At 46.0% G+C, this 23,153-nt stretch overlaps 1 protein-coding gene across 1 annotated transcript in view; it reads left to right on the top strand.

Annotated features, from left to right (window-relative positions):
* The first annotated feature begins 9,593 nt into the window (after window positions 1-9,593).
* The window catches only part of LOC119436896 (acyl-CoA desaturase-like), a 33,404-nt gene continuing 19,844 nt past the window's right edge, over window positions 9,594-23,153 (top strand). The window contains exons 1-2 of the mRNA XM_037703931.2: window positions 9,594-9,817; window positions 11,744-11,874. Coding sequence (XP_037559859.2) covers window positions 9,604-9,817; window positions 11,744-11,874 — 345 coding nt within the window. The 5' untranslated portion in view covers window positions 9,594-9,603. The remainder of the gene's footprint in view (window positions 9,818-11,743; window positions 11,875-23,153) is intronic.

Genomic DNA, 23,153 nt, shown 5'->3' with positions numbered 1-23,153 from the left:
GTGGCTTTGGACATGCTTCTCCACATTAAGATGCTCGTCAGTGTATGCGTCGAACGCGCCACCATGACGTACAGGTACGGAGCTCATGAACGGCACGCGACAGCCATCGGCGAGCAGTGGCAGTCATGCGAGGAGCATAATAAATTTATTCGGCCTGGTGCGCGTCGCCGATACACCGGAGTGGTTGTGCTACGACTTTTCCAGATGATTCTTCACTATGGCGCGGCTCTGTTGCCTGGTGTCCGTTGTAGCGCTGAAGGTTTTCTATATGTAATCGCTACGGCAAATCTATTAGCCCCGGCTGGTAGAAACGAGCGAGTTATTCGTGGGTAGCGAATCGAGATTTGTTAATAAATGGAAGCATAATTGCAACTTTAGTGGTGGATTGATTTGTTTTCAATATATTCCGTTCTCCAACGCAAAAAGAGAGAAAAAAAAGGCATGTGTGCGGGAACTTTTTTAGCAACATTTTGATGAGAATACGTAACGAAATAAAAGACACCCCCCTCCCCTCCTCCGCTTCTCGAGCTATGGTCAATAGCAATCGGGTGCAAGAATACGTATGCTTGTAACTTGGCATTATGGCTGGCACCACAGATTGAAAATAGCTTGAAAAAAGAAATGATTCTGAAGAGTTGATTGCAGAAGCACTAAGGAGGACGTAGATTGGTAAAACGAAGTTTAAGCAGAGAGAGCACGGAGCGTTAGCACTTCATAGTGCAGTATAGCTAGAGCTGAAAAGCTCCTGTATTACGCGGATAAACAAAACGTCTAAAATAATGACTCCTTCCGCCGATCCTGTCCCTTTCCTGTGCAATTTCTCGATCGTCGACGAAGTAGCATGGCGTGCGTGGTTCATGTTTCATTACGAATTCCGGTTGCCGGGGCACACGAGTTTACTGCTTACGCGGTCTTTCGACGCAGAGTCGCGCAGTAATCACGTCATGATGCAACTGACTGCCACATTTGTTCACTGGGCTTTAATTTGGGCCTACTGCCGATATGCAACTTTAATGCTGAAATAAAGATGAAGGAATGAGCAGCCAGTCAGAGCGCGTATACTGCCACCTAGCTTTTTCTTTACATAAGGGATATTCAAAAGAGGGCCCATAGTGCCTTCGGAAAAGATTTCGCAGACACGGATTTCTGGCTAGATATGACTTCAATCGCCAGAATAAAGCGCATGGAGAAATAACCTTTTTGTTAGCATTCCTCGTTCACGCAGGTACAATTGCTCCCCTTTATGAACATATTCGCATTGAAGTTCAGCATCACACACCCACATGTACTCGTCGCGGTTTATACAGCTTAACCTTGAGTCTTACGGAGTTGTGACCGCGTAGTCACAGCCACTCCCCAGCTTCACTTCTCCGAAATGACGACGGAAACTTGCGCACCGCTTTGGACTTCCCCCTGTCATGCCCTCACCACAAAGCCAGAATAAACTGATGGGGGCTGCTATTTTTCCATGCGTTTGTTAGAGAGCGTGTAATCTACTGGGGCACTATTTCTGAGTTGCGGGGCACACATCATCACCCTGGTGGCGCAAATCTTGCCTTAATACCGTGCACTGAGTTGCGCACGTTAACATGGTTAGCGCGAAACACTGCCCGACTCATTGGTCACGTGCTGGTGTGCCGCTTTCCTGCTGGCTGATGAACATTTCCATCAGATTCAGCCTGGCTTTACACGTACTTGCATGGTAATTTGTAGCGCAGCAGAAAAGGAAATCAAGTAATCGAGTGGTAATCGGTACTTTCCGGATGGTCTCCCAGATGGTCCCTAATGAACGCTTTCGTTGTATGTCTTCGGTTCAGTTCTCAATCTTTCCTGAAAAAAAAAAGAATATAAAAAGAATGACCTTTGTGTTCAATGACGGTCAGAACGGATTGACTTGGCGAGGGAATGACGTGATACTACGCGTTATCACCAGCTCGCAACCCAGCCAGACTACGTCGCTGCTGGGGAGCCGAAAGCTTCGTTTACTATGTTGAACGTTGTTTAATATGTTAAAGCAAAAAAAAAAGACGACGAAAAGAAAAAGAGAAAAAAAGACATGCAAACCACTCACCGATCGGTCTTGATTACATGCAAAATTGCTCACGACTACGTATCTACCACATTCATGTTATTTTATTTTATTTTATTTCGTGAATATTCTCTATTCCAATGGGGATTTTGGCAGGAAGGGCACACACATAACAAACATTTTACAAGAAATTGCGAGTGGTTACAGATGGAATAAGTTGTATAATGTATAATTTGAACTTGATGCGAAGCGAGAAGCATATAGTAATGACATTAGTAAAATGTATGAAACATACAGGACTTATTGAACATGTTATACAAAAGTACACGCGACAGTCGCAGGGTTACAGGTAATCTCTTCGAAACAAGTAAGTGGCCGACAGGAAATTATCTTAATTATTACAACTAGTTATACTAGGCCGACTATTCCATTCCTTAAGCACCTGTGGAAATTATTATTATTATTATTATTATTATTATTATTATTATTATTATTATTATTATTATTATTATTATTCATGTAAACATATACAAACATCACAAAAAGTAAGAAAGGCGGGCTAGCAATTGTCTCCTAAAAGGAACACCACGCCCCCCACCTCCGCCACTTGCAGAAAGAGGGAAAAAAGAGTAGATGGAAGGAAAGGAACACATAAAGAGAGAGGAATAAACAACACATCCCACAGTCACACGCAGAGTACCCCCCCCCCCCCCCCCCCCCTTATAGACGAGAGTCTAGGGACTGGTTGCCGAGAATTCCAGTGGAGAAGCAGTCAGTTCTTAAATGGCATTCCCGTAGAGTTTGGGGACGTTTGTTGCGTGAGTGTCAAGTTTCCGGGTTAAGTGGGTACCTGGCACTATAAATAATAAGCTCGTTACAAAAAAAATTAAGCGTAATTTTCTAGCGTGAAAATTTTGCGTGGTAAAGTAAGGTGATGACTCCAGGTTTGCCAATTGGTTCTGAAGGGGTAATCAGATAAACGGCATTTGTTAAATATAAACCGAACAGTTTTTCTCTCAACGCCTTCTAGTGTATAAAACAATTATTTGTAGACGGGAACCAAATGACGTTAGCGTATTCAAGTATTGGTCTGACAAAGGTGCTATATAGGCTAGGATTTAGGTGGTGCTGAATGGAGACAGCCTCATTACAGCATATGACATGACATGATTTACCTGTCCTTTCCATCTGAGGTCATCTGATATGATTAATCCAAGATACTTGTACTCTTCAAAAGGAGTTAGTTGGCTGTTCACGATAGTGTAGGAAAACTTAGACATACTTTGTTCCCTCACTATTCTTAGAAAAGCAGACTTTGCTGCATTTAATGTCATCAGCCACGAGTGCACCATTCTGACACTGATTTTATAGCATTGTCGAGGATAATGTAGCCATTTGGACAGCTAAATTCTTTATACATCACGTAATCGTCAGCAAACATGGTTACATTAGTCTTGATATAGGATTATTATTAATTATTAATAAAGATAAGGAATAAAATCGGGGCCAGCACACTACTCTGAGGTTCAACTGATGTAACTTGACTCGTTTCTAATATTTGGTGGTCAACTTTTACGAACTGAATCTGGTAGGCACCAATTCAGTTAGTAATCGGTCCTTAACTTAATACTGCTTCGATTTTTATCATTAGCTTTTGATGCCATACCGGATCAAGCAGTCAAGTAAAATGAGATCAGTCTGCTTTGGACTGTCAATGGCTAGTGATACTGTTGAAAGACCTTCGCGGAAATCTTGCTGAAATGGCTATAGAATGTGTTCTTTTTCAAGGCAACTAGCTTAAAAGCAGGAATTGAGCTGTGTAGTATTGAAGGAAAGTGAAATTTATCTCAGGGCGTTCGCGGCCGCTTATATAGCGGGAAGTTTCTATGAAGTCGGATATTGCCGTCGGATGCTCGCTATCGCAAAAAAGATGCCCTTTTGCGGAGCGAATTCATTTTGGTGCACTGCGTACCGCTCCGAACTATTGTTACCAAGGGTCACGCTGAGTTAGTTAGCCTCACTTGCTTTCGTCAACACCTTTCCAACATGCGGCGCGGATGATATCTATCATCATACCCATCTTAACGTTCTTCCAGTTCAGTTCTTCAGTTCCTTCTACTAACCTAAACTGTTTTTGAGAGCCGCACACAAATAGTCCTTCAGAGGCTCAGCTGTGTCCGCTGAGCGGGTCAACAATGAGCTAACAACCATTTACTACTGCTCATAATATTTAACTGGCTTTCAAAGTGAGCATGATTACAGCACAGTACAGTACGTAAACAGTACGTAAACGACGCGTATCGTTTAAGGTGTGCATTCGAAACATATGTTGGCCTCTAGAAAATGTCGCATCGAAGGACCCTTCTTTATTTTGACCACCTGTGTCTCTCTGCATCTAACATCTAAGCCTGTGTACAAGTTGATTGCTGGATTAGCTGAGAGGGGTGGAGAGAGGGGAGCGTTGTTATAGTGGTAGTACAAAAAACGCCATGGGACAAGAAAGCACCTACGAGGTACACATCCTTTTTTTCTTTTTTTTTTCATGTCATTTTTGCGCTACCACTGTGACGACTGCACACGTGCTAGAGCTTTCTTGCGTTCCACGCCAAGGGAACCAGCTAACCGGGGCCAAGAATCGGACCCGCCACCCTGTGTTCAGCATAAGAGAGTCATAGATACTAAGCCACGATGGTGGCTGGTAAATACTGCGAGTACGCATGCGCCATACATTAAACATATATCAATTACTCGTGGATCAGTGGTTGGTAACAGCGGATGCAACAAAACTGAAACATTAATTTTGTTTTCAGCCGCCTTCACAGCTTAGTCTTTGTCTGAAAGCAATGTTGAAAGATTGTTTCCCTCCGTGGCCTAGGAATGTCTGCATCATGTATGGGGAGCATGGTCTGCGTTTAAAGGCTTTCCAATATTTCTCTGTTGAGGGCATGATTCATGCAGGCCTCTGCCAACATGTCTGGGTTTGCCACATGTGTTTCTGCAAGTTGCATCTGTTTGTCACTTAGCAGGACGTCGCCTTCATTTCGTGTAGCGTGCTGCACCTTTCCAGATGAGGCCGACATAATTATATAGCTGTCACTATATGCGCAATAGCTCATCTTTCGCTGCTCCGGCTGAAATGATTGCCACGCGTCAGCTTTCAATCATACGTACCATTTGTTCTCTACTACGATGTAGTAGGCCTATCATATCTGTCTGTATCTCCCGCTTTCGGGCGGCGCGGGGTACACGGAAGTTGTTACTTAGGCATACTGTATCTTCAAAATTAACCTTGTGACGCATTTCCTCTTCGATATTAAAGGGACACTCAAAATAAACGTTAAATCGATATAAACTGATCAGAAAACCAATGAAAAATCTATTTTCGGTAATTTCGCGCTAATACATTGACTATTGGAAGGAAAAAGGAAGGTCAATAGTCAATATTTTTGAATTTCCCTCATAAGCCCCACCACCTGTGCGTCAGTACGCCATCGCGGATTTCGAAGCATATTTTTGTACTCAGGGTTGTTGTGGACTCAGTAAACGTTCTCGGAACTTGCTGAATTCAGTCTCTGATTCCTGTAGAATATGACGTAGTCCATTTTTACCGATTAGAGTGTAACTAGGCCCGAGCAGACACCGGCAAAAGCCCCGATGTCAAGGATATGTAGCTATATAGTGCGGGACCTTCAAGGCGCCGTCGTCACCGGTCTTTCGTTCCTGCGTCGTTTCTCGCGCATCAAGTTTCCCATCATGGTAAGAGGAGCTTTCTTGGCATTGTACAAGAGTAATCTACTAGAGAAGCTCTATTTTTTCTTCTTTTTAATGTCCCTTTAATGTCCCTTAATAAATTATTGCTCTTCTTGCGGCCAATGGACCCACCTACAGTTCGGCGCGTAATTAATGCAGCCCCTTCGCTTTCCCGGCGGCATTAGGGTACCCTGTTTCTGTAAATGGTGAAAAGAGCGTTCAACCAAGCGAAGCATTGAGTGTCGTCGCTTCAGCTCATTTTTCCTGCTATCGTAGTCACGTCTGTTGCGAAATTCTTACTGTGCTCACTGGAGGAATCCCGAATGATCACTATATTTGCTTGGTGTGGACACAGTTCGAGGGAGCTTTTATGCATCGATGGTCATGATACCTCGCTTGCGCACGTGGTTGTACGAAATGGTTGTCCGGCGATGTTAATATATCATTGGGCAACTGAATGCAAGAGCATGATAGTCGCGTTCAAATACTCGTTCGAAGTCAGGAAAGTTTGGCTGTGCGAGTAAAGAACCCATGCAGTGGTACAGATGCGAGGCGTCGAGGGCAGAGAAATAGAAATAAAGAGAAATAGAAAACATCAGCCATGAGGACAAGGCACGCTTTTCTCTAATGTGCCCATGCAAAGCGTCACGCTGTGGAGACCCCGTCAACGATTGTTTTGCGCACGGCCCTCAGGAACAGCCACACGCACGCGTCATGAAACCCGAGACGACTCGTGGGGTCCAAGGTTGAGTGGCGATGAAGCGAACTCGGTGACACGTTTCTTCGGGAAAGCTCACAGTTGGTCAAGGTCGTTCTAACGGCCGTTCGACCGTGCCTCAAGGTACCCGGCCTGCGCGCGTGATGAGTTAGCGGCCGTCACTTTTCACTGATTTTTCGGGTGTTTTACAGCCAAGGGTCCGCTCGTCCGCAAAGCCACCGTGTCACGTCACGTGTCTCTGGCTTTGTAGATTGTGCTGCAGAAAAGCTATGTTCGCATTCATTAAAGCAAGCCACCCAATAAAGCTTGGAACGTAACTCTGTGTGCCACTGCGATTGCCTGGATACTTCAGTTTGTTGACCGGAAGCTTTTCCATATGATGCTTTAATTTATAAAGTCTATTTGGATGCATTTCGTCAGACACCTTATGCCTTATGAAGTGTCCAGTTTGCAACGTTTATTGTGGTACGGTAACAGCAATCAATACATATTTGCTGTTCTGATCCACCAACCTAATGGCTATGGCGTTGCGCCGCTGAGCTGGAGGTCACGCGTTCGATCCCGGCCGTGGCGGCCGCATTTCGATGGGGGCAAAATGCAAGCAAAATGCAAGCGTCAAAGATCCTCAGGTGGTTAAAATTATTCCGGAGTCCCCACCACTACGGCGTGCTTCATGATCAGATAGTGGTTTTGGCGCGTAAAACCTCAGAATTTAACATGCTGCTTCTGTGTTCTTACCAATCCCTTGACTCCCCCTTCTCTTCAGGGATGTTCATACAATGAACTCGTTTGCATTTCCTACCTTGTCACCAAATGAAAAGAGAAAGACTATTTTTTAATGATTTTTGGAGTCTTTCTTGCTTCTGTCACATATTTCGTCATATAGCACAACTTTCAGTGCATATCGTGCCTCACTTAGATTGGGGTACGCATCTGCGGCCAGGCCGGTGTCTCCTCCATGGTGTTTGTGTCGTCCAAAGTACAGCTGAGAATTCCAGGACTTCAGAAAAAGTCAGAGCTATCACCGTCTGCACTAAAACAATTGAGCTTACTCCTGTTGTACGAGAGATACAGTATAGTCACGTACACGTCTATACTGATGGATCGACTACATCGACCAGTTCTGGCGGTGGTATGTTGATACCGACGAGAGGAGTAACGGTGCGATTCAAGCTGTCACTTGTCACGACATCCACCGCTGCATAACTCACGGCTCTGCGCAGTGCACTTCAATTTATTGACGCAGAGAGTCCTGTGACATGGGCCGTGTTTTCCGACTCGAGACCGGCTTTACACAGTATGCAGTCAGTTCTCCGCCGTGGAGCTCACGAACAGCTAACGCACGAAATTGTCAAACTTCACCACGACGTCAAACAGAAAGGCCACCAATTATTTTCCAGTGGCTGCCGGACCATTGCGGGATCAGTGGAAAACGATCAAGCAGACAAAGCTGCCCGAGAGCCACATCAAGAACAACACAGCGTTCCCATTCCTCTTTCCAGGACAGACGCTGCAAGGTAGCTTCGTCACCTGGCACGCAAGCTATATTTAACTGAGTGGAACACCCCAAATATAAGGCGCACCAGGTTACGCGAACTGAACCCATGGCTCCAACTCCGACCTCAACCCGGGATTCACCGACCTGAGGCATCGCTTCTATACCGACTGTGCTTGGGAGGGTATTTCATGAAGGGGTACTCTGCTTTGATTGGAATGACCTAAAGGGCTGCGTGCGACTTTTGCGATGGCAAAGAGAACATTGAACATTTATTGTGTCACTGCGATCGATTTCAGTCGGAAAGACAAACATTATCCAACACATTGCGACGAGTGGACGATGGGCCGTTGTCCGTGCAGGTGCTACTTGAAGACCGTCCCCATCGCTCGTCGGCCCACAAAGCTGTGAAAGCACTTTTGTCTTTCTTGAAGGCGACTGGCCTATGTGAACGCCTTTGACTTGCTCAGGCCCTCCGCGTGCGTGCGCGAGCTCACCGTGTACTCCCCCCCCCCTCCCCCTCATCTCTCCAACTTATCTTTCTATTCCCTCTTTCCCGTCCCCCAGGGTAGGGTTGCCAACCAGACACATTTCTGGTTAACATCCCTACCTTCTCTCTTTCTCTCCTCCTCCGCCTTTCGGCTGAGTTTTCATTTTCACAAACATTGGACAAAGGTACATCTTCCTGAAGGCTTATGATAATCATACTACCTCCCATGCAATAAACGGAGAATAGGAAGGTTTTCTTTGATTGTGAACATTTGGCTTTATCCGTGAAATAGAGTAGAAAACGAAATCTGGGGAAAGTCGCGATGCTTCGTCAATAATTTAGGTATATTCAAGAAACTTTACACCACTGGTCTTTTGTTTAAAACAATAACTTTCCCAACAACTTCAGTTGGCAAGGTATTTCGCCACTTAAATTAGAACACGTTTTTCTGCAACTGCTTTCGGTGCAAGCTTCACGGCTTCGAATGTCAATACGTACCACCGCAATCCCGTTCGTTATCGCATAGCTTACACTTGCAGTCAGTCCTACATCATCTCCTGAGTTGTGGTGACCAACATTAGGTCTAGGCAGCGACGTTATTGACGATTTAAAACAAAAACAACAAAAGACGCAAATCGATTGACTCATAGCAATGCAGTAAAGCAGCTCACGGCAGTCAATTTAAAGTTTACCAGCACTAGAAATTGCGCCGGTTGACATAGCACTGCTACATTTTCATGTTTATCCCGATACTTAAATGACACTGATTTTGTCCTGCAACTGCAGTAATTACGATCATTATTCTGGATTTCAGGAGTTGCATTGCGCTGACGTGTGCTGTGAAAAAAAAAGCGAAATGAAAATTGCCAATCTTTTAGTAATTCTTAGTTTATTCATTTACTTCAGTGTTATCGATATTTTTTCCCCAATTGGGTTATCTCAGCTGAGCCACGTGGCTTTTTTCTAAAGGTATAGGAGCGCATTCAAAATGTGGGCTGCCGGTGTGAACTTGCATTCTGAGAGCTAATATACGCAGCAGTAAAAATTGCGCATGAGTGTGCAACATTGCTTTAAAGTACTTTTCTTCGCTTGCCTGTTTTTCAGTTGAACGAGACTGCACCATGGCTCCTTTGACAGAAACGATCACGGAGAGGCATCCCAGCGCTCGAACCGAAACCACATCGGTGGTAGCCAAAACGAACCAAGAGGCGGCTCCAAAAAAGTACGAAATTGAGATGGTCTGGTGGAACGTGTTCAAGATCACGCTCATCCACGTCATCGGTATTTATGGCATCTACGAGATGTACTACAGCAAGTGGCAGACGCACGTCTTTGGTAAGCATCCATCCTTCCCGAAAGCGCTTTGGAAGAAAACAAATTTCCAGGAAAATTTGACATTGTTTCTACTGCAGTAAGAAAAAAAGAGAGGGTAATCGCCTCTTTCCCAACCTCTTCTTCTTCCTCTATTTTTTTTTTTTTTGCTCGCTCACTTTGTTTACAAAGTAAGTAAATTTATGTTATATGTTAGCTTTACAGGCATAATGCTGGATAAGGAACTTATAGATACAATTGGTTGTAGAAAAAAAGGTCCAACACATCGAATTCCTTGCCCTCCCTTCACCCACCCTCCTCCCACCGCTAGCTCGAAAGCAGATCCTAAGCGCGGTGAGCATATCAGATCCAAATTTCTACGCAGGCACGGAGCCTATAAACGACTGAACAGTTGCTACGTTCTGCTGTTGTAAGCTCGCAAAAAATTTGCTCTTGCACTGGTAGGTTATTAGAGAAAGTGATTCTGTACCATTCCCTCAAGCATTGGACTATCACCAGAAAAAAAGAACTCTTTCTAGAGCTCGTGAAAACCTATACATTTTAATATAGCCTTAGATATAACGGATCTTTTGGCAAGAAAAAATGCAAAGCGATAGATCGATTACCCTGATGAGTCGATATAGGAACAGAGCTCGTATAATTGCGGTAATAACCAGCGTATTCAATAAAACTTGATAATGCCATTTTTATTTTTTGAATGCACCTTGTAGTGCTTGTAGTACAAACTGCAGCCAGTAGTGGAATGCAGCGGGACTGATACGTGCTTGCGTAATACTGAATGCGAAATCCATATACCCTTCAGTAAACCCTACAGCTACCTGCGGCATGAACAAATGAACAGACTGTGAGGTAAGTGCGCTTTTAAAAATGATCATTGGCTCCCCGCCAGATGGATCACTCAGTACAATAAAGGTTATATTTAGATGCCCAGTTCTCTTGCGTGCCCCTTAAGCCATGAGCATGGCTCACATCGTTCGGCAATTCCCACCTATACACAATATTTTTATACCTGCTCATTTCTCGGATATCGCTCATCTGTACACATATAATTCTGGAGACCAGGAATAGCATATAATTTTAGATTAGGGGGCGCAAGGTGCTCGTGTTCTGTTGTTCTGTTCGAGCAAAACCCAAGCACGCAGACTGTGGGTTGTCGGGTACGCAAGCAGCTTGCTTTCTCCAATCTTAGACTTTCTGAAAGCAAGAGAAAGGCGCGCATGAAAAGCGATAATTTTTCGTAAACACATAACGGCTCGGATGATGATTGAAAGAAGTCATAATGAAAACCATGTGCCCCCTTTTCTCATAGTCGCTTGATTTGGCACTTCATGGGGTAAATTAAGAATAAATTCCTTAGATGGCTCTGTTATAGCATAACCTTGTTGCACTTACTTGAATACGCACATAATGCTTACGCAACTATTCACCGCTCATGTGCCCACACACGGGCTCGGAAGAAGACCGGGATTAGCCCTAGACGACTAACTATCCCGAGGAGTCCTGAACAACTGCTACATAAATCCACAAACCTTCCCCTCACGCTTCTATACAAAGAAGCTAAAGTAGAGTGACAACGAGTATGTCTCACTGTGCCACTTACTACTTTGAATTAGTGTAGCTTATCAAATGAGACCATCAGCTCAAGGTATCATAGGTATAGTGTAGACGTTTATCCGCAACGCACACATTTCACCGCTCCTGCATTGGCGCATTGTAAGACCTCTGTCGGTATTCCGATCACGTGCAAGGCGCAGACAGAGCTCGACGCGTAGTGCTCATAGAGCGCATTAGTGTATACAGAAAGGACGCATCATTCATATTAATGGTAAACAGTCACTGGTGTCGTGTACACGGCGACAGACAAGTAAACTGCAGTTGTATTTTTTTCACATTTCTTCGCTGCCTTTTCTTTCTTTTCTTTACTCGTAGGCAACATCATCCTCATCTTCTCTGGCATCAGTGTCACGGCTGGAGCGCACAGGCTCTGGTGCCACCGAGCGTACAAGGCGAAGATGCCACTCAGAATTTTCCTCATGATCTTCAACTGCGTGGCGGCTCAGGTAGGGCGCCAGCTTGTTGACTCGATGCCTTCGTTTTATAGCGTGCAAGCCAAGGTGAGTGCCCGCACAACATAAAATCTGGAGCATACTCTGTTCGCGAGATAACTTTCGGTTCACAATGCTACCGCTGAGACGCTTTCTCTTTCATGCAGCTGCGGCGATGCTAGCGTCACCTCTATACCACCGCTCCTCGTTTATTTCGCGCATTATACATAAGCACGCGTAAAACGGTGCTTAAATGACTGATAACGTATCCTTTAAAAAGAGTTCTGCTGCATCGCAAAGTGGAACATGTCGGTGGTTTGAGAGGTTCCATATTCCTTGCGCGTTTCGTCAACTTACAATGTCGGCATTGTGACGAGGCCTCCGTGTGGGGCATCTTACTGCAGGAAGGAGAGGGGAGAAGGGCCCGCCAAGGAGGAGGCCGCGTAACACAGAGCACGCAGGGATAATTACGAATGTCGCGCTTATTTAACGCGAAAAATGAAGCTCAGTTTTCACCCCATTGAAGGGAGAGCAAGGATCTGCGCGCCACATTGCAACGGTGGCCACTCTGCGGGGAAGGAAAAGAGAGCGAATTGGCGGCAAAAATTTACAACTTCAGGTACGCGGTACAATACACGTATTAATAATCACAATATAAAAAAATGGCATGAATAACAAAGATACGATAAACGGTCTTCGTGGATTGCGACGGCTCTCAAATCATTTAACTCGACAGCGTACACAACGACTCCAAATTTGTGAAAAATTGTTGCAATCATGCGAGCTCTCCCAACTGAATTCAGCAATTAACGACTATGCGACGACAGTGATGATGACAGTAGTATTACGACGATGACAAAGACAGTGGCAAGACGACAGCAATACGAAGACAACGACCTCGGCGGCATGATGACACTTCGTTGAGAAATATGACAGCGAAGCGCGCCTCCTTTGCGAGATAAACCCCGGGAATGACTGTTGCGCAGATCGAAAGCTCCGCTGCGAACGAGTGCAGCATCGTTGAGCAGCTATACACTGCGTGGGCGATTTTTCTGCAGTTGCCTCTGGAATACATACGCAGATGCCGCTTGTCTCAGAGTCTGCATTGCGCACGCAACAAACCCCACATGAAGTGCCGAGTGCGCATATTGTGTGGTTGCTCAGTGGTTAGGCATGTCCGCGCCGCCAACTGCTCAGCTGCCTCAGCGTAAAAAGTTATTTTCCTACTGGCGGTAGTTGGCAGGGAGCTTCGTTTTTTCTCACGATTTGGTGAGGACGAGGCTCGGAGTGAGTAGGTGCTACGAGAATGACGACACAAAAATGTCGACTTATGCTCTGGCGTAACGCAACAGATGGACAGGACAGCGCCAGTTGTTCGACGCTTTGCGGATAAGTTCTGTGTGGTTTTGACATTTACCATTGGTTGAGGTAAGGTTCACACGTGCTTAAGAAAAAAATCGCTAAAGCAACAAGCAGGCTATTCTCGGACAATGCTCACATCATGTGATATCTAGACATAGTTGAAAGAGACAATAACAAAGCCTTTCGTCGCAGAGTACCGGAAGCAAAGTTTGCGCACCTACACTTCCACGCAGTGAAGAACACGGAGTCACAAAAAGTTCTCATTTGGTGAAATTTGTCACGTTGTTTTTCGAGGTGATCTTTGCGAAACATCATCGACAGTGATGAATGAAGTGGTTGTATACTTGCACATTCAACGCGATGAAATGCTTCAAGAGTTAGCAGCAGCAGTGTAAGATTGAGATGGCCTACAATACAGCAGCGGAATTTTAAGCACCGAGAAAGTTTGTGCGCTTCGAAAAGAGAAACATAAAAGAAAAAATAGGAAACGTGCCCCAACTGCTTTTCTTCAACGTTTTCCGATGTATCATTGCTTGAAAAAAAGTCGCAGTTTCGCCCGAAAGGCGAAGCATCGGTTGCGCTAGCGAATTAGTAGAGAGCTATACGAAGCAAGAATAGTAGTTTAAAGGGCGGTGTAAAGTTGTAAACATTCGCTTACAAACTAAATAGACAAGCACGGTATCACGCGCGCACAGGTAAACATCAACACATCTCGCTCAATGACCGCGGAAACTATAGCTGTGAAAACGCCGGACTGAGAAAGCACGCCAGCAGCAGCAAGCAAACTGGCCTTCGCGCAGTCTCTCGTCTAGCTTCAACGCGAACTAAACGTCGAAAGCACAGCGCATACCAAGCTACTGGCCCATGGAGCATGAAATTTGTCCCCATCGCAGATCGTTTTGAAGATGAGGCCCGTGCGGGCGCGCACTTCGCCCACATCGAAGATCGCTTTCAAGATACGGCACCCCCGCGGCCGCGCTGTGAGCAACAGCCGACGGATCAGAACGCCCCCCTCCCCCTCTCCTCCTCTTCGTCACCTCACCCCCGTGCCTCGAACGCGAAAGAAGAACGCGCGCTTACGGCCTGCCTTCCTCCCTCGCGTGCGCTACATTGAGCCGCCATTGCCGGCTCACCCTCGTACGCTATCACTCTATCACACAGAGCGTACGTCGCCGGGCGACGATTTTATCGCTGTTGGTCTATACGGAACCTCACGGCGACGACGACGGCAATTACACCGATGGCAGAAATGCGCTTGGAGTGCCCAAATAATTGCTATCGCAATAAAAAAAGTAGACAAATAAAAAAAAAGCTTTCATGAGCTTATCATGCGGAGAGTAGGCACGAAGTCCTCCAACGAGTGATACTTCGCCCCCGCGTATGTACTTCTTCCTTCGATGTATGCTCCTTGCTAAGCTATAGGAAAAAAGAGCACCTGATGTCGAGTACAGTCGGCAGCATCCCGTCTCGTATACATCTATGCGACAAAATAATTGGCGCACCGCAGCATGCAACCATTCGGTCAGCCTTCAGTCATAGTTTCCCTGACTGATTACTATACAGTACTCGCTTAATTCTTCAACCCTCTAAAGCAATTTGGTAACAAGAAACATTTATTAAACAACATGTATGTCAAGAACTGAAGTTCTTTGCATACTAGACATGAAAGGTAATAGGCTGTCCGAGCGTGTTTAAATGTCAGTAGATTTCTTGTCCTAGACAATTAATAATTTTTCTCATCTACAGTCCGCAATACACAGGAGGCGGCCCGTGAAGACAGACGCTACACGGCTGTGAAACTGCAACCCAGGAAAACTGAATTTTGGAGGGAGCGAAAAACGACGTACTACGCTTTGGTCGTCGTTGTGCTTTAGGACACCGCAGGGCGACTAAGTTGAACAAGAGAGTCATTAAATCACAGCTGTATTGCTATCAAAAGAAAATCACCAGTTCTTTTGTTCCCCTAAACAATTGCCCGATAAAATCGTGTCCAGTCGTGACAACAGCCGCCCATTACGACTACAGTCGGCGTCCCTTGTTTTATCATAACTCCAGCTGGTGGAACTGCTCGCCGAGTCACGCGAATAAGCTTGTGCTTCCTCGAGAACGAAAAATAAGCTAGGGGGAAAAAAAGAAACATTTATGCACCTGTGATTCATATATGATGTGGCTGAACGGGTTATGTGAAAAAGAACCTTATTTTTGCTGTAAAATCGCAAATCACTGACGCTTCTTTGTTCGGTAAGCTTCCGGTGTCCTGCACGAAAACTTTCGTAGAGACATGCACTACTTCTGCTATTGCACCATCCGCTGAAAACCATTTTGAGTGTGTTGTTCAAGGTCATCAGCCGCAGCATAAGATACACTTTAAAGGCCGGGTATATATTATTTGCTTCCGGTCTAATGCTTCCTGGATCAGTTTAATATCGAGCTCCGAGGTAACACCGACTTATTCCTTGGAGCTACTCCATTCCTCCCCAATAAGCCTGCAATAGATGCTTCGAAATACATTAGGTGCACACTAAACATTTTAGAACCCTAGTGGGTGTATGAAGGGCGCTTGATTTGTGGCGGTGGCTGAGCAGGCCACACTCTAAAACAGAAACTTGGCCCGTGCCCAACGTGCCACCCGCTGGCGATGCAACTGGTATCTTATAAACAATTGCACACGTGCATTTTACAAAGCATCGCCCCCGAATATGTGTTTCTTCTCACATTCACATTTGTTCAGACCTTCTTTGTTTAGTCTGCGTCAAAAAGCGGAAAGTATATCCTGTGTTGCCATTTTCCTCACACACACACATAAATATACAGGATGTCCCAGCTATCACACAGCCCGATTTAAAAAAAAAAGAGGAACGGCTTTACGCGAAGCAAACCTAGCGTGTATTGTTTCCAGTACAGTGGAGTTGCCGCCAGTAATTTTTTCGTTACTGAGATCTAATTTGGTAAATATAATTAATTATCTAACTCGATAAGTACTGTCCTAATTATCAAAGTGTCAATGAGAAAGTTGTAGAGCAACATGAAAAACTACCGATACAGCTCTCTGTTTCTCAATACGTGCTACATAAATATGTTTTTCCGAGCGTGAAAGAAGCCCGCGAATACACGTAAAGTGCCTCGAGCGCCCAGTCGCGCGGCAATTGTGCGTGTATTCGCGGGCTTCTTTCACACTCAGAAAAACACATTTATGTAGCACGTATTGAGAAACAGAGAACTGTATCGGTAGTTTTTCACGTTGCTCTACAACTTTCTCATTGACACTTTGATAATTAGGACAGTACTTATCGAGTTAGATAATTAATTATAATTACGTAATTAAATCTTAGTAACGAAAAAATTGCTGGCGGCAAGTCAACTGTATTGGAAACAATACGCACTAGGTTTGCTTCGCGTAATGACGTTCCTATTTGTTTTTAAATCGTGCTGCATGATAGCTGGGACACCCTGTATACAGGGTGTTCAAAATTAAACTTTACGGAATTTTTAAAGATCGCCTGTGACAGGTAGCATAATTCTTATCGTTGAGCTCGGTTATTCGAAGAGGCGGACATTAGTAGCACGGGAAATCGAAACACATATTCAACTAATTAACAAAAATTGACAAATGAACCTCTTAGTTAATTACTTTACGACACGTATTACAATTTACGAATTCTGGCCGGTGAGTTTGTAAGACGCATTATCTTAAAATGAATTTCCAGGATGACATATTGTAAGGGAAGACGTTGAGCTCAAGAGGAAGAACAAGTACCGCTTTCAGAGAAGATGGCGGTATTCTTCGGAAGAACGTTCCGGCATTAAAGCTCGGTGACGGCCCTATGCAGGCCCATTGCAGCATTTAAATGGAAAAGAAATGAAACACATGTTCAATGTATAAGTATATAGGACCCGCCGTGGTTGCTGAGTGGCTTTGGCGTCGCGCTGCTTAGCACGAGGTCGTGGAATCAAATCCTGGCAGCGGCGGCCGCATTTCGATGGAGGCGAAATGCAAGAACGCCCGTGTACCATCATTGGGCGCACGTCAAAGAACCCCAGGTGGTCAAAATTAACCATGAGCCCCCCACTATGGGCATACCTCATAATCATATCGCTGTTTTTGCACGCAAAACCCCAGAATTTAATCAAATAACAAATATATAAGCAGGTTAGTGTCAAAAGGAAAAAGAACTCGCAAATTGCGCGATTAATCAAAATAAAACAATAAACAAAACGAAAAACTAAATTCCAGCAGTAACCATCTCAATATGACTGTCTACGTTAATACGATGAGCATTGGATCAATGTATCGACCCGTCGTATTGCCACCGCCTAAACTCGCGTCGTGTATGAGGCGTGTGCTGCCGCCGGGCTCCTCTCCCACGCTTCCCTTGGAGACACGCTGCGTCATCTAGGGGCGCCCCCACGAAGTCCGCGCGTGGCGCGTGTCTGAATGTACGCGTATATGACGCGGGTTTTGATTCCGCCCAGCACAGAAGATGTTGATGCCGCGCCACACCCGGGCCCTACGCGATATTGCGTCAGCTTGGCGATGTCGACTACGAGATCGCCCCGCTGGACTCGCCTGTCCCCACTGACGGTGCGTCTCGGCTGAAGCCTTACTTTGCCGCGAGTTCATGTCAATTATAGTTAACGCCGCGGGACGGCGCCTTTACAGACGGGGGTTATGTTATGGCGCAACCGCGAGTGGCGCCAGTCAGAAGAAGAAGTGTGGCGGTGGAATCGGTCTCGACAGCCATCTTGTTTATGTATCGTTGCCGATTACACATAAAGGTGTATAAATACATCTTTCTGTGTGACTACCGCATCACAACAATATTTTAAAGTATTTTTCTTGTCATTGAAGAGCGGCGCACACTCAGTGGCACTTACCCAGTGACTCAAGTTGGCGTGGAAGTGGTTCATTGAGGAGCGGTACGTGTGCATTAGTGATCCGCTCCGTCATACGAATTCACTTTTGCGGGTACCTACAAGTACAGCTGCAACGGAAAAAGATTAGCGCACGTGACCGATGACCGGAGCAGGGAAATTGCGGTACGCGGCGCTATCGTTCCCGCGCAGAGTGGTATCTAAAGTGCCACATGGTTCATGGTTCAAAGGGGGGCTGCCTGGCACTCTCGCTTTCGGCGTGCTAGGGAACAACAGCGTTGCGTGCCGCAATTTGTCTGATCGGGTGATCGGTCACGTGTGCTAATCAATTTCCGCTGCAGCTGTACATTGAGAAGCGCTTCAAGCAAGACGAGTTCGTTTGAGTGTGTAACGTGTGTGGCATACTTTGGTTTCTGCTGGATGCGTCTGGCGGTGGTAGAGCGCCTCAAGTTGATGTGGAGTTAAGTGTTTCCCGGTGAAAACGGGTCCAACTTCATTGTGTGGCCTATATACTTGTAAAATGGAAAAGAAAATTTGCCATTCCACTCTGTGAAGGTGGATGACCATGCAGCGATGCAGTTTAGCGCATGACACAGCGGTGGCACGGAATTTCGAACCAAGGTACGAACACACTTATTATCCTTATTGGTGGTCATCGTGAGGATAGGTACGTACACACATTCGCGTATCACCTCCGTTATTAAATCTGTCCGTCACGTAAGACAATGACTGGTTCATACCCCTGTAAACGCGGCCTCCCCATTACGACGACAAAAGAGAAGTGAAATTGTACGCTGGAATGATGAGCGGCAACGGAGCCAGCTGTGGAAGGAGACGAAGACGACGAACGCGTGAGCAGTGACACGAGCGCGTGCGCGCTGTTGCGCGGGCGCCAACGAGCCGGCTGTGGAAGAAGACGACGGTCACATTCCCGCCGCCGATCCCGGCGTCGTTCATCGTAAATTCGCTGTTCTTCGGGCATACGAACCACTCGCTGCCGTCCCATGGCAACGGTGGAGCTAAAGTGAGACCGCAACTTCACGACTTCACCTCTCGCTCCCCCTATAGCACACGCATGCGCGCAACGTCATAGATTCGACCTAGTGTCGTTTCAAGGACACAGGTGGCAGCTAAAGCGCGCTTCGATTAAAGTCCCTGTATAAGAAAAGTACCGCCATCTACTCTTTCCTCCGCCGCCTCCTCTCCTAAAGCGCTTGCTTTTTTCTTTACTTTTTGCTTGCGAAAGCCAAGTCGATGGTGGCGCACCTAGAAAGTCTACGTTAAAACCGTTAGAGCTTTCAGGCCGGGCGCGCGCCGCCGCCGCCGCCGGCGACTGCGGCTGCGCAGAGGACTTTTAACATGGGTCTGAGGCGGAAAAAAAAAATATATATATAAAGAAGTGAAAAGCGTGCGCTATCATCGTCCAATTGGAGATAGAGGAGAGAGAGAAGCGGCGTTGATCAAAAGATGGCGGTTCTTTTCTTATATATGAACTTTAGCTTCGATGCGAGGGAAACAGAAGCGAGGGAAAAGATGCGAGGGAAACGCTCCCTCTTGTGGAGGAGAGTGTTATGCTCGCGGACGACGGACTTGCCCTAGCCATAGGCACCGTGCATTGCAGTTTGCGCGCGATCTATGCGCCACTACAAGTGAGGCTTTGGGACGGCCAGTGTCAAAACCAGCAAAACTGGAGAGACGCTGGGCCGCGATTTTGTAGCGAGGCATTATGACTTATTCTGCTCTAGTCTTATCATCCACCGCTCACGGCCGGCTGATCCCGTTGATAACACGAGCGGACCGTCTCTCCGACCACTGACAAAGCGCGATAAGCGCGAAAAGGCATTATGACCGGAAAGGCATCGCTACAAAATACCGGCCCTGTACACATTCGCCGTGATACTTTCGATCGCTTATCACGAAAGAAGACTGCCCGAGTTGTGAAAATATCAAAGTGCGCATGCTCTGCATATGATAGCACGCGTTCGCAATCGATATGAGCAGCGGGAACATTTGTGAGCTTGATATCGTCAAAGCGCAGGGCATACCTCTCAAACGAGCGACGATAAGGAAGCCGTTGTCGTTCGGAATCGCGTATCATTTTCATCGCCTTTTTAGCGGCCGGCGTCGGCAATACTGGGGCGAAACATGAAATGTCGTAGCGCCATCTGAACAGTGAACGGCGCAGCTTCGCTGTAAAATTATGGTGTTTTACGTTCCAAAACCAATATCTGAGTATGAGGCACGCCGTAGTGGGGGGACTCCGGATTAATTTGGACCGCCTGGGGTTCTTTAACGTGCACCTAAATCTAAGTACAGGGCTGTTTTCGCATTTCGCCCCCATTGAAATGCGGCCGCCGTGGTCGGGATTTGATCCCGCGACCTCGTGCTTAGCAGCCCAGCACCATTACTTGTCTCTCAGATACCTTCGCACACGATGCAGGCCACCAAGCCCTACGTGATGCTCATTCCCCCACACTCCTCACGATACTAAAGTTTCCAATGCGTGGCGAAATTGCAACAGTTAGCGTGTCCGTCTCCATGCTGCACCTGTTTACTGTGGCTTGAACTGCAATCTAACTGCTGCCAAAAGGCAAAACTTTTGCTTGCATTTTTTTTATGAACGGAATCTGTATTAGATTCCAAGTACCGTTTGTTGGATCCGAAATGAGCCTGGTTTTACGGAATTTCAAACAGCATTGGAAGGATTACGTATCCGCCCACTCTGTGAAACCGCTCACCATGGAGCAAAGAAGTATTTCACATTCATTAAGTATGGTTGCGCCGCTCGCTCATCGAATGCAGAGGAAGCTGGACCACAAAGTTTGCACTTATGAATGGAGGAAAGGGGGGGGGGGGGGGGATGTAGCTGCAGTGACGCAACAAATGTCTTGCTACACCGTGGCTATTCTTGGCGAGGTGCAACAGCTATTACTGCCGTGCAGCAAGCATTGACTATACATTTTTTCATCAAATTCGCTGCGTTATATAGAAACACATGCTTTCTGTCTCCTTCAGCACCGTGTTATCTAGGATGTGGCCCCACAATGCGTGCATGAGCCCACAGCAAGCTTTTTTTTTCCGAAATGATTTAGATTTTTGCTTGGTAGTGACATACACTATTTGACAGCCACGGACACATTGCGCAGCACGTTCTAAGGGATCGTGCGTTGGGAAACACGTCAACGACAAAGAGGGAGCCTTGGATTGGCAGTTATGTGTATCCGAATGAGAAGGGGGGAGGGAGGGGAGGGGATACAGGAGGACAATCCAAAACACGCACTCACTTTCCTAAAGCAGGCAAGCGTCACGGCAACTAATACTTCGAGCGAGGGAGCCTTCGGGTCTACTGAAGCCGATGACACTGCTGCCAACCGAATCTCAATGAGTATCCTACACAGCAGCGCGAGTGAGATAAAGATAAATTAAACAGCGAGAAATGTCCAGTCAAGAGCGCACGTGTTAATTTTGCATGTGCTGCCCCGCCTGAGCTGTGTGACGCAGGTGGCGCGACACTTCTGGGGACACGCTGTTACAAAAAAGAGGGGGACGCGTTCGCAGGTCAGACAGATCTGACAGATAGGGCACGCCCTGACATATTTCGAAACAATTGCATTTTCTAGCGTCCTCGTTCGTTCGACGCTTCCCACGCTCAACACTCGACGAAAAGAACTCTGTGATTTCGCATACGGCCGTGTAAAAGAAATGGGCTGACGAAAGGAAGGAGGCGGAGACAGTGCTTCTACCGTGCACCAACTGGTCTAACAGCAAGCTCTCTTGGAGGTTGAACGTGTCGTCTCTCGACACACACATTTTACTGCTCCTTTTGTATGTACGGGTGGCTAAGCATTTCTATTTGCCCACAAAGATCTTGCTCACTCGTTTTCTTTCGGTTGCAAATTAACCAAAAAAAGCGAAATTTATTGTCAGGGAAGCCGCACAGGTGTGTATCAGTCGACGTCCTCAAGCCTTCGGCTACTCTGCGCAGGCAGATGGGAAGAAGCAGGAAAACGATCACTCTCAAAATATATACATACTGCTATGAACGGCGCTATACGCATGTTGCTCAACGTGGTAATTTAGGTGCGATGATTCGTCGACCAGGTTCTTGTATGTAAATGCGCAGTCCTATCCGTAACTGACTGGTGGGAAAAGGAAAAGTAAAGGCAGATCTTAGATACATACTGTGTTTGCCGTCGCCTCAGTGGGTTACTGCAAGGATGGAAATCGCTATGATTTCAATGCTTGCAGTTATTAAAATTACTATTAAAATTATTACTATTAAACATATTAAGAGGAACGTCGTAGCGCAACCTTAGTTAAACGCTACAACGTTACTCTTTATTTCTACGGGTAGTTCAGAGCATATGCACTGACTGCGATTAGAATATTTATGCGGTTACTCTCGGGAACGGCTGGCTGAACGCTTATTTCAGACATGTACTATCGACCAAGAAAGTTTACGGACCACGGGATCTCATAAAACGCTAAATATCCGAGCAGCCTTTAAAAGTAGCTAGTAAAACCGCACATCACAATGTTGTTCGCATATACCAGCAGAGGCTGGAAATGGGAATACCAGGCTGCGTTTTGAGGCTGCGGAGATATTCAGCTTTTTGGCAGATCCCTTGGTCCGTAAACTTTTTTTGGTCGATAGTACATACGCCTCATTCCTAATTTGAAGATTTGCCTTAGCAAAGCAAGCGTCTCCATTTGCGTCAAATATATCCCCATATGTGCATCAGTCATGTATCTCACAGCAATGTGAGAATAATGCGCGACACTTCCTTGTGTACTATCCGCAGTCCCTTTAAGTAAATCAGTTCATGAGGAAATCCTTTACTTCCCATGTTGTCAAGAAGTCTCCTTCTCTCACGACAAACGCGCTAGCAGAACCAGATGAAATGTTCTGTGTTAGGCATTTCATTGTAATTACTTGCATTTAAGTTACCAAATTGCATTCCGGTGCCAACACGACCACAGTAATGCGAGTAACTAGCAAGCGACACTTTCTTCTCGTCGCCTACTTTAATTACATGTCAATCTCCCACAATGGTAAATTA

The sequence above is a fragment of the Dermacentor silvarum genome, chromosome 1 (genome assembly GCF_013339745.2).
Source record: "Dermacentor silvarum isolate Dsil-2018 chromosome 1, BIME_Dsil_1.4, whole genome shotgun sequence".
NCBI lineage: Eukaryota > Metazoa > Arthropoda > Arachnida > Ixodida > Ixodidae > Dermacentor > Dermacentor silvarum.
This window is presented reverse-complemented; position numbering and strand designations above follow the sequence as displayed.